This window comes from Paramisgurnus dabryanus, chromosome 9, assembly GCF_030506205.2.
Source record: "Paramisgurnus dabryanus chromosome 9, PD_genome_1.1, whole genome shotgun sequence".
Taxonomy (NCBI): Eukaryota; Metazoa; Chordata; class Actinopteri; order Cypriniformes; family Cobitidae; genus Paramisgurnus; species Paramisgurnus dabryanus.
In genome coordinates, this window is record NC_133345.1 from 12,883,027 (window position 1) to 12,898,156 (window position 15,130).

Sequence of the window (15,130 nt, forward strand, 5' to 3'; positions counted from 1 at the left end):
CATCAACAGATACTTTTCTGCTTGATTTGTCTGTTGGCAACATAAACCATTAATAATAATATATAAAAATAATAACACAGTATGGTCTGTACTGCTCACGATATCACTGAGCATGCGCACGCGCAGATGACATTAGTAGTGGGGCTTGGCCAAAGGAGCAGCAGCTCATAAATATGTAATGACCACCTCAAAATGGCACAATCTAAAATGCACTGAAACAGAGGCTACTAGAGATGGGTAACAATCTTTTCCTACAAGCTATTTCGAGCAAACAACTTATGAAACATGCTTTATGGAACTCATACACCTATTTAACTTGTAGAAAAGTAGTCATAAGATGGGAACTTTAAGAAAGTTATGTGCCATCCAGTCACTAACATCGCTAATGCAGTCTGTTAGCTTAGAAAACGTGTGTGTTTCGCTGGGATGTGAGGAGATGAAAAAGCTGGGGATCGTCCGCATAGCAGTGAAAACTTGCTTGTTTCCTGATAATGTCTCCTAGGGGTAACATATATAACAAGAACAGGATAGGACCTAAAACTGATAATAATATGACCATGCTGGTTTCTATGGCTCATTCGCATATGTTGTTGCCAGTTTACAGGGCAATGTAATCTAATGACTGTTTCCAAGCACTTTTAGGCTGAAATAAAGCCTCTTTTTATTTACATTACAAATGCCCAGTATTTCAATGGTAGCGGGTGCGGGCGGTGCGGGTTGTAAAAATAGATACAGTGGTGTGGGGCGGGCCAAATATTTCATAAAAGCGGGACTAGGGGGTTGGAAAAAACGCCGACCCGCGCATCACTAATGGTCATACGTGGTGTTAGAACAATCCACCACAGGCAGACCCAAAACCGCCACAGGAAGACTCAATTGAATTGCGGTTGCTTTACATTCATATCACACTATTGTCATTTTGACAGATACTTTAATCATAACTTGTGAGTTATGAAAGTGAGATAAACAATTTAATAATTTTTTTGTTTTAAGGGCCGGGTATATTTTTTACGCAATACAAATGATTTTGTATTCAAATAATTACTCTACCAGGCTGTCAGGGCAGCAATGATTCACAACATTTACAGTACATTAAAAAATAGTATAGATAAAGGAAAGTAGCGGATCCACCCTTGCAACAAAGAAAAACAAAGAAAACAAAGAACAGGAATAAAAAATGATGGTGACGAAAATAGTCCACAGCTTTCTGTTCTTGGAAGAAGTGAAAATAAAAGAAGAAAAGACGATGGTGTTTGTGCAAACGCTGTCCATTGCCTTTGTGTAATTGTTTGTAGTGCAATTGTTTGAACAGTATTTTACAAGCTTTGGTTACTATTTATGTTACTATTTATTGGTAACTATTTCTTGTTTGCCCATATGGAAGTGTGTGTGTGTGTGTGTGTGTGTGTGTGTGTGTGTGTGTGTGTGTGTGTGTGTGTGTGTGTGTGTGTGTGTGTGTGTGTGTGTGTGTGTGTGTGCATATGCGTGTGTGTTGGATTATGCAGAGTATGTGGGACTCTACATGCACTGATGCTCAACACAAATGAAGTAACTAACGGATAAATAAAGTTCTTTGAAGTTGAAGTAGTGGAGTATCCTGTCTCAATATTTTTACACACAAGCGATGTTGTATGCATACGGAACCTCCTGATGACGATAATTACATTATGTAGACACACGTACATGGCTGGCCCTACTATACCTTTGGCTTCAGTTCTGGGAGTGATAAGTTGTCTTCCTTTTTACACGTTGCTTTTTGATGTACGCCGAGTTTTAACTAACCTGTGTAACGTCTGGCTGAAGCCATGACTGTTGGATCTGATTTAAAGGTCACATATTGTCAAATCTGATATTTCATGACTTTTTTCATGATAACTGAGGGTTATGTGTACCATATAAGTTTCAAAACTGTCATTTACAGTCAAATGCACAAAGCCTGCTTGAAGTAGCTGTGATTTAAAACTGTTTCTTTCTAATTCGTAAAATCGTGATGTCACGAATACACACAGACGACACCTTCAGTCTTATAATAATAATAATTTATTTATTTGATTGGGACAGTGCATGTTAATGAACAAGCATGACAATCATACATGTAAACATGCCGGATTGTAGCGAAACACTAATTTCCATCCGTAGTCCCAAGAACTAAGATCACACTAGTTTCAAAACGTTACATGATATAATTTACATCTACAATTATACATCATTTAATAATATTAGCTAAAACCTATACAATAGGTCAGGACAGACAGAACCATCTGACCAAAAGTGGTGCACCTGTGGGGTATTATCAAATCTCCTCTAGTGAAGGCACGAGTGGGTCTCTGCATATTGTCTTTAGACTTAATAAAACCTTATATATCAAGCAGGCCATTTTCAATTTAATCATATTATCAAAATCCAATAGTCTATGTTTTTTTATTACATGACAATAGTGATGGGATAGCGTTTTTATATCTAAAATTTTTATACAATTTTATAAAATTTTATAAAATCTATAAAATTTTAAACTTTTTATAAAGACTTTTCATTTTTGCAAGAGTTGTGGGGCAAGCAAGAGACCAGGTGGTCAAGCAATAGTCAAAATGAGAAGTAATCATAGAATAAAAATAAGTTTTGGCAGCATCCATGTTTAAATTATTTCGAATATGTTGAAAATTTCTAATATTGAATTTAACTATCTGTGCTATTTTTTTAACATGACTTGAAACTAAATGTCGAATCAAGAACTACCCGAGATATTTAAATTCTGAGACCACATCAAGTTCCACTCCATTCAAAAAAACGTTTGATCTAATTACTTCGACCTGACGTTTGGAGAAGTACATACACACTGTTTTTTTGGTGTTCAACATGAGGCATAAATCCCTGAGCCAGTCCTGCAGATGAAGTAGGGCATCTGTAAGATCATCCGCTGCTTGTTGAATTGTTTTTGCATGGGTGTAAATTACTGCGTCATCCGCGTACATCTGCGAGAAGACATTTGGACATGAATTTGGTAGGTTATTAATGAAAAGTGAAAACAGAACTGGCCCAGGAACAGACCCCTGCGGAACACCAACTCCAGAGTCTAAACAAGGAGATTTGACACCATCTACTATCACATACTGTTTCCTGTGAGAGAGAAAAGATCTAAACCATAAAAGAGCTTGATCAGAGATGTTAAACTGAGTTAATCTAAAGATTTTAGGATCTGATGGTTTACCGAGTCAAAAGCCTTTTTCAAATCTAGAAAAACAGCCCCAACACAAGGACTCTTATCAAGCAAACCTTTTATGTTCTCTGTTAACACACACAGGGCACTATCAGTGGAATGATGGGTCCGAAAACCGAATTGTAAAGGATGTAGTGAAGGTTGAATGTTTTCCAAATGGGCCGTCAACAATCTGACTACCCACTTCTCTGCTATTTTTGATATAACAGGAAGTATGCTAATAGGTCTATAATTGCACATTTCAGTTTTTACACCTGTTTTAAATATTGGTGTCACTGCAGCCACTTTCCAATCTGCTGGAACTATAGAATGATTAAAGGACATATTAAGATCCGTAATTGGACGTATGAGAGGATCCTTGTACTCTTTCAAAAGATATGTTCTAAAACCAAATGCATCGTGGGCTTTTGAATTTTTCATGGCAGTGATAATTTTTGTTACCTCATAGTCTGAAATTTCAATGATTTCAAATACAGGCTGGTTTGAATCAGTAACATTGTCAGAACACATAGGTGGAACCAACTGTTATTATTATTATTATGTTGGCTTGACAGCCATCATACTGTTGTTGTATATAAGCTTATTAGTGGCGCTTGCATTTATGCAAAGCATCACTATTATTATTGCTCAGGGTTATTATTATTCTTATGTCTGCACAAAATTTCTGCGCGTAATTCTTCCCACACGGTTTGCCGTAGTCCCATAAAAGAGGGCTCAAATCGACAAGATTATTGAGGAGAGGTGTGCTATGACTTTCGTAGGTGATCGGGTTCAGGATTTCCGAAAGGGGGGCGAAAAACCACCTGAAAAATCCCATTGACTTAACATTGCGTCGAACTTTGACGGGTCATAGGTCCGTTCGAGGATTTTGTAGAAACATGTGGGTTGCAACTTTTGAAGAGGGTGGTAGGCTCTGTAAAAACACAAACATCACATTGGGCTACATATTGTACCACTGGGGCACCCAAAATTCCCCATTGACTTATAATGGGGCAGGAAACACGCCCATATCAGGGAATAAAAACGTTCTAGATGGGATATCTTTGCTTTTACAATGTCGTAGAGATAAGGGGGTGGGCTCATTTTACTCAGACATCTGTAGCGAATGGAGGGGTTATGGAATAGTGTTGTTTAAAACAACCAATCATCATTTTGATAATGATAAGTTATTCATTATTAATTACAATTATTAATTTGATACTTTCTCCACCACCCTGTTAAGGGAAATTATTTTTTTATCACTATTCCAATTCAGGGAATTGTTGATTTAGCTCAAATGCAAATACATAAAATCAATCGTCCTTAACTATATATATTTGGTATAAATATTTAATTGATTAATTCGTACAGCGAATATATCCATAATTGTACATCAATTGTGAGAAACGTTGAGTGTGAGGTAGCATTGATCGAAAGTTACTTTGAATTTAATCAGAACTCAGAGGCATGGATAAATATGCGTGTTTATTTGAATACTCTAATGGGATTATATGAGACATAGACAATGGACAAACAAGACATTTAAGGGTGAGGGTGTATGTGTGAGAGAGAGAGAGAGAGAGAGGGAGAGAGAAACAGAGAGAAAGAGTTGCATAAACCAACATTCACCTTACTTAACCGACTTAAATGCAGCTATATTCTAAGATATAGAATAATTGTTGGATACTTGCATGTTTGTGCAGTTGAAGGAGTTTTTGAAAGTCTTGGGGTTAGATGGAAGAAGATTGCTTTGCAGGTTCTTAAAGAATCTCAAGACCGAGTCTAGTTGCAGCATTTGCTTGCTGGATGAACAGTCCCGGGTTGTCTGTGTGCGAACCGAGAGTCCAAGTCCATTTGAATGGTTGTCCAGAAAGGTTTAGAAGTCAGTTGGTAGTTGATGATTGGGAATCCATTTTTGGTCATAAACTCATGTGAGTTTGGCCTAGACTCAGAACAAAGGGAAGGCCATGTGTTCATCCACCAAACTTTCCAAAACTTTTAAGACTGGGCCATAGATTTATGCTATGATTATTTTAACTAATGGGACTTACAGAATTCCTCAACAGGCCTATCAAACACCCCAAAATTTCCATTGATTTAACATTGCGACAAACTTTGACAGATCATAGGTGCAAGCGAGAAATTTGTAGAAACGTGTGGGTTATCACATTTGAAGAAGTTGGCAGGCACTTTAAAAACATACCTCACATTGGGGTGTAAGTGGCACCCCTGGGGCGTAAGAGCCACCCAAATTCCCCATTGACTTATAACGGGGCAGGAAACATGTCCATATAAGGGAATTTTCCTCTCAGTATACTTATAGATGTATTAAGCCACACTTCTAGCACCAAATATGAGTACCCTGGCAACAGAATAAAAAACCCTTATATCTCTGCTTTTGAACATCGTATAGACATGAGAGTTGGGTCTTTTAATCATGCTAACTTCATGGTAAATCATGCTAGCTTCATGTTAAATCATGTTAGCTTCATGTTAAATCCATGTTAAAGAAGACAATGTAAGGTTTTTCACTGATGTTTTTGGATGTGAAAATATTTAACAGAAAAATTGTTATAGCAGTTTAAATTCATTATTGCATTATTTTTAATTATTATAACATACTAATTTGATAAATAAAATTATAAAAATGAAAATGTTTCACAAAAGTAATAATGTAAACATGAGGCCATATGTCTCAAGCAGTTGTGATCCAAATTTTAAGATAAAATCACAAAAAATGAGGTTTGTGTAACACTTTTAGTGGTTTTACCAACAACGGCCACTAGATGTCAACGGTTTGCTGCATTCTCTTGTCACAAATTGATGAAATACTGTCACTGCATTATTATAACTGCTAAAACGTTTTCAAATATGAAAACTACATTCTTGGAGCTTTCCAATGATATATAGTTTGTCAACATTTTTGAAGATTTATAATATGATATTAGAATTATGAATATATAAAATTAATATGCATTCCTATGGGGGGTGGGGTCATGTATCTAAAAACTGTCACTACATTATTTCTATCATCAGATGACCTTGAAATATAAAAACTACATTCTGAGAGCTTTCCAGTGATATATAGTTTATCAAGATTTTTTAGGTTTACAGTAGGGGTTTAGTGTTAGACATATGTAAAAACAAATTGGGCCTACATGTTGGCCTGTGACCTTTTAGAAATTGACTCTCACTACGTCATTTCTTTCCCAAAATTTTGATGAAATATGAAAACTACACTCTAAGAGCTTTCCAAAGATATATAGTTTGACAAGATTGTTTAGGTTTAGAACAGGGTATTAGTGCTATACATATGTAAAAACAAATTGGGTCCACCTGTGGCCCGTGACATTTTAGAAACTGACTCTGACTACGTCATAATTTTCAAAAAATTGTGATGAAATATGAAAACTACACTCTTAGAGCTTTCCAAAGATACATAGTTTGTCAAGATTTTTAGGTTTAGGATAGGGTATTAGTGTTATAAATATGTAAAAACAATGTGGGCCCGCTTGAGGGCCCGTGACCTTTTAGAAAATGACTCACACTATGTCAATATTTTCCCAAAATGATGATGACAAATGAAAACTACACTCTTAGAGCTTTCCATTGATATACAGTTTGTCATGATTGGATAAAAATTAGTATGCAAAACACTGAAGTAGTTGTAGGCATCCTACCGGTGGGAGAATGCCATTTAGCAGTACATAAATGTTTTGAGGCGCACTCTCTTTAAAATTGAATCAATTACTCTCCCTACATAATTTATTTTATAAAACACTGCTGAAATATGTATTCTAGAGGCTTAGACCTTTCCAAAAATATATAGTTTGTCATGATTTAATAAACATTTACATCCAAAATATTGAAGTAAACCTAGGTGTTCCTCTACAGGAACAGTGACAGTTAAGTGGTTAAATCACATTAACTTCATGATAAATCATGCTAGCTTTATTCTAAGTCATGCTAACTTCATGTTAAATCATGCTAGCATAATGTTAGCTTCATGCTAAATTATGTTAGCTTCATGCTAAACAATGTTAGCCTAATGCTAGCTTTATGATAAATCATGTAAACTAAGGTGACCAGATTTTTAAAATGAAAACCGGGGACATTTCCTAGTTAAACGGTCAAAATATCATTAAAATCTCATTTGTTGTTATCCATAAATTAAAAAACGGGGACAAAATGTTTTTGGAAATTTTTTTCTGTTTTTTATTGTTGTGGGTTCACTGCAAAAAATGACTGCTTACTTAATTGTATTTTTGTCTTATTTTCAGTACAAATATCTAAAATCTTTAAAAAATGCATTTTCTTGATAAGCAAAATCCCCTAAGAAATATCTAGCTTTAAGACAAAAAAATAAATGTAAGTGAATTTGTGCTTAAAACATGCAAAAAAATATTTTTCTTGAATTAAGTAGTGGTAGATTTTTTTTGCTTGTTTTAAGCACATCAAGAAAATGCATCTTGACTTTTTTTATATTTGTACTGAAAACAAGAGAAAAATACTAATAAGAAAGTCCTTTTTTGCAGTGTTTCTAATTCAATTAATTGAACAATTTCTGTATCCTAAAAATCAATTTTTTCTCGTTTTTTACAAAAGATACATACCCCATCAAAAATGACTTCTAAGGTACTACTTCATCTGATTTCATAACATTGTAAACGTGAAGAACAGAAGGAATAGTGTAAAATTTAAACATATTTAGCCTACACAAAACAAATGCTCCGTAACATACTGTGATCAGTTTGCGTCATTGGTTTATTATTTTAATTTAACATGAGTAGTTAGTACCTTAAGCCCCCATAACTGTTTTCATATGTTATGATAACTTGATTGATGATAATGTGTCTCATGTGTCTCTTAGTAAATTCTTCATCGCTAAATCAATGCGCAAGTAATAGGTAGCTCGCGGCCCCCTCTGCTGGTGAAAATAATCATTACATGATTGCTCCGGTCTGGTACTACAAACTACTTGATCGGGGTTTTCAGTGTATTTGCTGGTTGTTTTGGACATGCCATAAAACGGGGACATTTCCGGGGACAGCTTCAGTCGGGGACAGAACACCAAAAAACGGGACTTTCCCCGGAAAACGGGGACGTCTGGTCACCTTAATGTAAACTTCATTTTAAATCATGCTAGCTTCATGCTAACTTCATGTTAGCTTCATTCTTAATCATGTTAACATCATGCTAGCTTCATGCTAAATCATGTTAGATTCATGTTAAATCATGTTAGCTTCATGCTAGCTTTGTGCTAAATCATGTGAACTTCATGTTAAATCATGCTAGCTTTATGCTACCTTCATGTTAAATCATGCTAGATAAATCATGTTAGCTTCATGTTTAATCATGCTAGCTTTATGCTAAATCATGTTAACTTCATGCTACAACATGTTAACATGATTTTAACTTCATGTTAAATCATGCTAGCTATATGTTAAATTCATGCTGAATCATGCTAAAATTATGTTAGCTTCATGGTAAATCATGCTAACTTCATGTTAAATCATGTTAGCTTCATGCTAACTTCATGTTAGGCTGGAAGAACAGACGTTTGTCCATGTTCACTGCAAAAAAATTACTTTTTAGTATTTTTGTCTTGTTTTCAGTAGAAATATCTAAAAATTCTTAAATTAAGATGCTTTTTCTTGATAAGCAAAATGACCTAAAAAAATAAGTTTAGTTTTTAGACAAAAAATATACAATTTAAGTGAATTTGTGCTTAAAACAAGCAAAAATATCTGAGAAAAAAAAATCTAAAAATAAGATTTATTTTTTCTTAAACAATTCATTTAAGCAAAAATGTATTTTTTTAAGTACAAATTCACTTAAATCGTATAGTTTTTGTATAAAATACAACTTGTCACCACACTGATTTCACATGTGATCACATGGGTTTCATACGCGTTTCACGTGGGATTCACACAAAAATGTTCCAAAAACACAATTTTTCTACACACCCATCCGAGATGCACATTCTTTCACCTTTCAGACAAACACAATTTTAATTATTTTAGTAAATGTACTGTGGCACACTGCCACTCCTGCAGTCCTTTGTTTTATGTACTTTATATCAGTGATTTCAATCCTGTTCCTGGGGACCCACTGCACATTTTGGGCATTTTTCAAATGGAATTTTATGCACCCTTGAAGGGCCCTTCGCAAAGGGGAAACCACATACAGTCGCTCCAGAAAGAGAAGACCACATTGCTTTTCATTGCTCTGTTCGCCAAGTATATTTTAATCGGCCACAGTATGAAATGCGTTGCGCAACTCACTTTAGAGTTTACACATCAAGAGTTCTGATTTTTGAAGGGAACAGGGCATAGGGATGATCACTTCCGATTGCAAAACACCCTTTGTGTGTCTCTTTTACCTGACTCACCTTCCCTCAGTTCACAGAGCTCTTACCCAATGAGCTGATAATCAGAGTCAGGTGCGTTAGGTAATGGAGACATAAAAATGTGCAGAGCAGTGGTGATATGGTGATATTGAGATAATGTGATACCTTGTGTTTTCTGCAGTTAATGAAGGAGTTTCCACTGCTCAGCATGTTCAATATTCACGAGAACCTGCTGGAGTCTCTTCTAGAGCTGCAGAACTATGCGGATGTACAGGCTGTGCTTGCCAAGTATGACGGTATGAACTTCTGTTTTACTTTCATGCCACAAATGTATTTCTGCATAGCTACCTATTGTTAGAGGAGTCTTAATCTGATTTTTGACATATATTTTGACACAGGGAACCCTACACAACATTAAAATTATCTGTTTAATGTTTGATAATTTGGTAATTGGAGGCACCATAAAACCAAACATAATCATACAATAATTACCACATTATGCATATCCACATCGATTTGTATGTTTTATTGCCACACATTTGTAATACATGTATTTCACTGGACAAGAAACGCTTTCAAAGCCTTGTGTTTTTATTTCTTCTAAATGCATGCTATAGTATTGATTTAAAATTTAAACATGTTCTATTATTTAAACAGCCAGGCTTAACATTAACACCCGCAAATAAGGGTAGATTTCTGCTGTGGTGGGTAAGACAGCCACTCTCACTAGCCACTCTGGGGGGTTGGAAATATTTTTTTAATAAATTAATGTGAAATAATATACAATGTGCAATGCCACACTATGAAACTACAACTCCCATGAGCCCCCTCTGCACCCTAAATCAAGTAAAATTACTATAAACAAATTAAATGTTAGCCTGTCAACTTTTATTGTATAAAATTTATTTTCCAACAACAAAATTGTGGCCAGTGAAAGTGTTGAGTGGCAAGTAACTTTGAAAATCCACCAGCCACTTATTTTAAGTCATTGGCTTTATCTTATTGCATATATATGTTTATCATGTTTAAGAGCAAAACCGAGTAACACTGTCACCTAAGTGATAATGTAAGTGTGTTCCTGTCTCATCTTAATATTAAAGAAATTGGCCAGGTAACTGTGGCCCTGGTACCTTTTGTTCCATTGTTAAAGTTGGTGGCCATTTGCTTATACTTGGGCCAAGGGTCTGAGTGAAAGTTGTGAACCCATTTCTATGATGATGAAATGGTCTGAGTGAGCCATTGGGTGAGATGGTAAGTGTCAGGAATTGGCAGGAGATGAACCCAAGCGCAGACAATGATGAACAATACAAGACTTTATTAAGACAAAAACAGAAAACAAAACCCACAAGGGGGCAAAACCAAACAGGATATAAAGTTATAGGATATAAGCTATAAACTAAAGACAAGAATAAACACTAAATAAACAAAAGACTAGACTACACTTAACAGCTGAACAAATAACACTAAACTTGGCTAAATATTCACACATGACTAATACTCACGGGTAACAGCACAAAACTGAACCGAACAAGACATCAAACACAAGGCGTTTAAATAGGGAGAAATTAATGAGACACACCTGAAAAGAATCACAAGTAAGGGATCGGGTTAAAAGTGACGAGACCCGGGAAATGCGTGGTCAGAATGAACCAATACAAAAGCCATGCCTCTCCCACATGAAACATTGTACTGTCAGAACCCTGCCATGCTGAACTAGATCTTAATACAAAACCAGGATCTGGCAGGATCCTGACAGTAATGTTGATGGGATTAAGGGTTTGTGAACTAAAGCATTGGGAGTGGCAGGGTTACTTCTTTTCAATGCTTTGTTTAAAGTTAAGTGCTTTGTTTTCCATTTAGGGGACTGCCCCCTAAAATATGTATAAATGCAATGAAGGGCTACTGTAAGTCAGACTTGGTTACTGCAGCACACAGGCTCTTTGTTCTGATTTGAAGAACGCTTTCTGCAATAAAGACTACTGCTCGAGGAAATCCAAGTCTCCTGGTCTTTTAGACCAACACACTGTGGCTGGTGAGCAAAAAAGTTTGTCAATCCCTGGTGTTAGCACATGATTAACATGAGGTGGTAGTAATTTTAGAAGTAGTAGTTCAAAAAAGAGAAATATTGTCATTTCAGAACAGTGTGAAAAAGTGTGCCTCACATGAGCTGACAATAGCTCAGAAATATGAAGCTTAGCTGAGAAGAACTGAGAAAAGCTGAAAAACAGGAGCTAAGAAGAGCTGAAAAAAGTTTAGACACGTGAGCTAAGAAATTAACTAAGAAGAGCTGAGAAACCTAAGCTGAGAAGAACTGAGAAAAGTTGAGGAAATGGTAAGAAACATGAGCTAAGGAGAACTGAGAAAAACAAATGAGAAGAGCTAAGAAAAGCTGGGAAGCATGAGCTAAGAAGAGCTGAGAAGAGCTAAACAAAGCGGAGAAACATTATCTAAAAAGAGCTGAGAAACCTAAGCTGAGAAGATTTGAGGTTGAAGTTGAGGAAATGGCTGAGAAACAGGAGCTAAGAAAAGCTGAGGAACCTGAGCTGAGAAGAATTGAGGAAGTTGAGAAACATGAGCTAAAAAGAGCTGAGAAAAGCTAAGAAACTTGAACTAAGAGGAAATAAGAAAAGCTGAGAAACATGACCTAAGAAGAGCTGAGAAACATGAGCTAAGGAGAACTGAGAAACACAACTGAGAAGAGGTAAGAAAAGCTGGTAAGCATGAGCTAAGAAGAGCTGAGAAACGAGGCTGAGAAGAGCAAAAAAAGCTGAGAAACATGATCTAAAAAGAGCTGAGAAACCTTAGCTAAGAAGAACTAAGAAAAGTTGTGAAACACGAGCTAAGAAGAGTTGAGAAATGTTGAGAAACATGAGCGAAGAAGAGCTGAGAAAGGATGAGAAATACCGTTGGGAAGAGCTTAGAAAAGCTGAGAAACATGACATGACAAGTAGATCATCAATTTACTAACCCAGCTGATAATAAAATTATTTGCACAGATAGGAAATATAACTACTTTCTAAATACTTGTGGATTTCAGCTGGTTCCTTGCTTTTGTGACTGGCGTTTTCTTAACATGTACTTTTTTCCTTTCTCATTCAACTTTATTGGTATGCAGCAAAACATTTGTGAAGCCACAACACGCACAACCTTGAGGTGGATGGGCTACAACAGCAGAAGACCCCACCGGGTACCACTCATCTCCACTACAAATAGGAAAAAGAGGCTACAATTTGCACAAGCTCACCAAAATTGGACAGTTGAAGACTGGAAAAATGTTGCCTGGTCTGATGAGTCTCGATTTCTGTTGAGAAATACAGATGGTAGAATCATAATTTGGCTGATTTGGAACATGGATACATCATGCCTTTTACCACTGTGCACGGCCTACCTTAGCATTGTTTCTGACCATGTCCATCCCTTTATGACCACCATGTACCCAGCCTCTGATGGCTACTTCTAAAGAATGCTTTCAGCACCTTGTTGAATCAATGCCACGTAGAATTAAGGCAGTTCTGAAGGCGAAAGGGAGTCAAACACAGTATTAGTATGATGTTCCTAATAATCCTTTAGGTGAGTGTATGTGTTCTTAAAAAAATGTTGACACTGTAAGGGTCCAAATATGACCCCATCCATCCGTTTGGCCCAACGACGGAATCCAAACGAGGATTATAGCGCGTTCTGTCTTTTCCGGCGCTTGCAGATGACGTTTTGGCATTATGCAATTTTGTATTATTATCTGACTCCAAGATAATGTTAATATAAATCGGATTGATAATTACTTTTAACAGTTACAGATTTTGGGTGGATGTTTGGTTATTCTTGTTTAGCCCTACTTGTTATTGCATCCGTTCATTCGGCTACTCATGTCGCTTTGGACTCACGCACCGGCCGTTTATTAATATTTAATAATCATGCGGGCCCACGATCACAACCGAATCAGGCTTGGTCGCTGCTAGAGGTTAGACCATATGTTCAGAAGGCCACTCTTACACATGCTCATCTCTGAACATACTTTATTTAGTCCCCATAGAGGTGCAACTTAATTATTACAATATTTATTTCTAACCAGAGGCTCACGACCACTATCATAAAACAAACTGATCGTCTTCTCCAATGATAGTTTTGTATAATCGTGTCATAATTTAATATGCAACTTAGATAGATTAATATTGAAATAACCAGAGGCGGAGGCTCATCTGATTTAGAGTGGTCAGACAACATTTACTTGTTACTCTAAACAGGAAATTAGCCTCCACGCATCTAATTTAACTTAAACCTTTCATCTACACTACATCACCGTTTTTGACCCTCATAAACGGATTCGTTCGCAAACGCTGAAGACCCTGTTTTAGTTTGAGAACTCAGACGTTGCTCTGAGTGTAAATGAACGTAGACGGAGTCTTATGTAAATGAACAGCTGATGTTAACCTGACAACGCATCATTTTCAAAGTAAAAATTATTTTATTCATGTAAATGTTGGTTTGCAACGGAGGTTTTGCCAAAAATAGTAAACATCTACCAACCAGCTATTATAAACGCTATATCGGATTGTTTTAACATGTATCCTTATAGATAATGTCTGTTTTATATTAATGTTTGAGTATTGTTGGGTTTAATGTGTTTATGTTTTGTTTAAATTTAGTTAGCTTACGAAAGATAGATTGTCATTTTAAACGCCATATAGGCGTTGTAAAGGCCAAAATGAAGGGAGAATTGTAATGGGTCAGACATTATTTTTGAGTTTAATTTAAGTTTTGTTTGCTACTTTAAAATGAATTTCGTTTTAGATAATTTGTCTCTTAATTTTAATCGATGTTTTGTTGATAAGTTTTGTGAATATAAATTAATAAAAACAATAAACTCAACGTCATTAATATATAATGCTCGTTTAGGCGCTTGCGCTTTTAGCTATTCTGTGTTGCTAGCGGAGGACGTGCACGGACCTCGCACACTTTTAAAAATTAATGCAATAAGCATTTCTGGTAGGCTAAAGCAATACTTCACCTCTTACTATGTTTGATTGTTTTAACATGTATGCTTATAGATAATGTCTGTTTTATATTAATGTTTGAGTATTGTTGGGTTTAATGTGTTTATGTTTTGTTTAAATTTAGTTAGCTTACGAAAGATAGACTGTAATTTTAAACGCCATATAGGCGTTGTAAAGGCCAATATGAAGGGAGAATTGTAATGGGTCAGACATTATTTTTTAGTTTAATTTAAGTTTTGTTTGCTACTTTAAAATTAATTCGTTTCAGATAATTTGTCTCTTAATTTTAATCGATGTTTTGTTGATAAGTTTTGTGAATATAAATTAATAAAAACAATAAACTCAACGTCATTAATATATAATGCTTGTTTAGGCGCTTGCGCTTTTAGCTATTCTGTGTTGCTAGCGGAGGACGTGCACGGACCTCGCACACTTTTAAAAATTAATGCAATAAGCATTTCTGGTAGGCTAAAGCAATACTTCACCTCTTACTATGTTTGATTGAAGTTTGCATTTGCTAAAATTTATTTTTGCTTCAAGTTCGCTACTGTTAGTACTGCTCACTTGAATGCTTTCTTTTTAAATCATAAAGAC

At 35.8% G+C, this 15,130-nt stretch overlaps 1 protein-coding gene across 15 annotated transcripts in view; it reads left to right on the forward strand.

Annotated features, from left to right (window-relative positions):
- The window catches only part of LOC135758076 (suppressor of tumorigenicity 7 protein homolog), a 175,472-nt gene that overhangs the window by 120,861 nt on the left and 39,481 nt on the right, over window positions 1-15,130 (forward strand). For all 15 annotated transcript variants that reach the window (XR_010536412.2, XR_010536413.2, XM_065272921.2 and 12 more), the window contains one exon: window positions 9,727-9,841. Coding sequence is in view for 13 of the 15 variants with exons in the window: in XM_065272921.2 (XP_065128993.1) it covers window positions 9,727-9,841 (115 nt within the window). In the remaining 2 variants the exon portion in view is untranslated. The remainder of the gene's footprint in view (window positions 1-9,726; window positions 9,842-15,130) is intronic.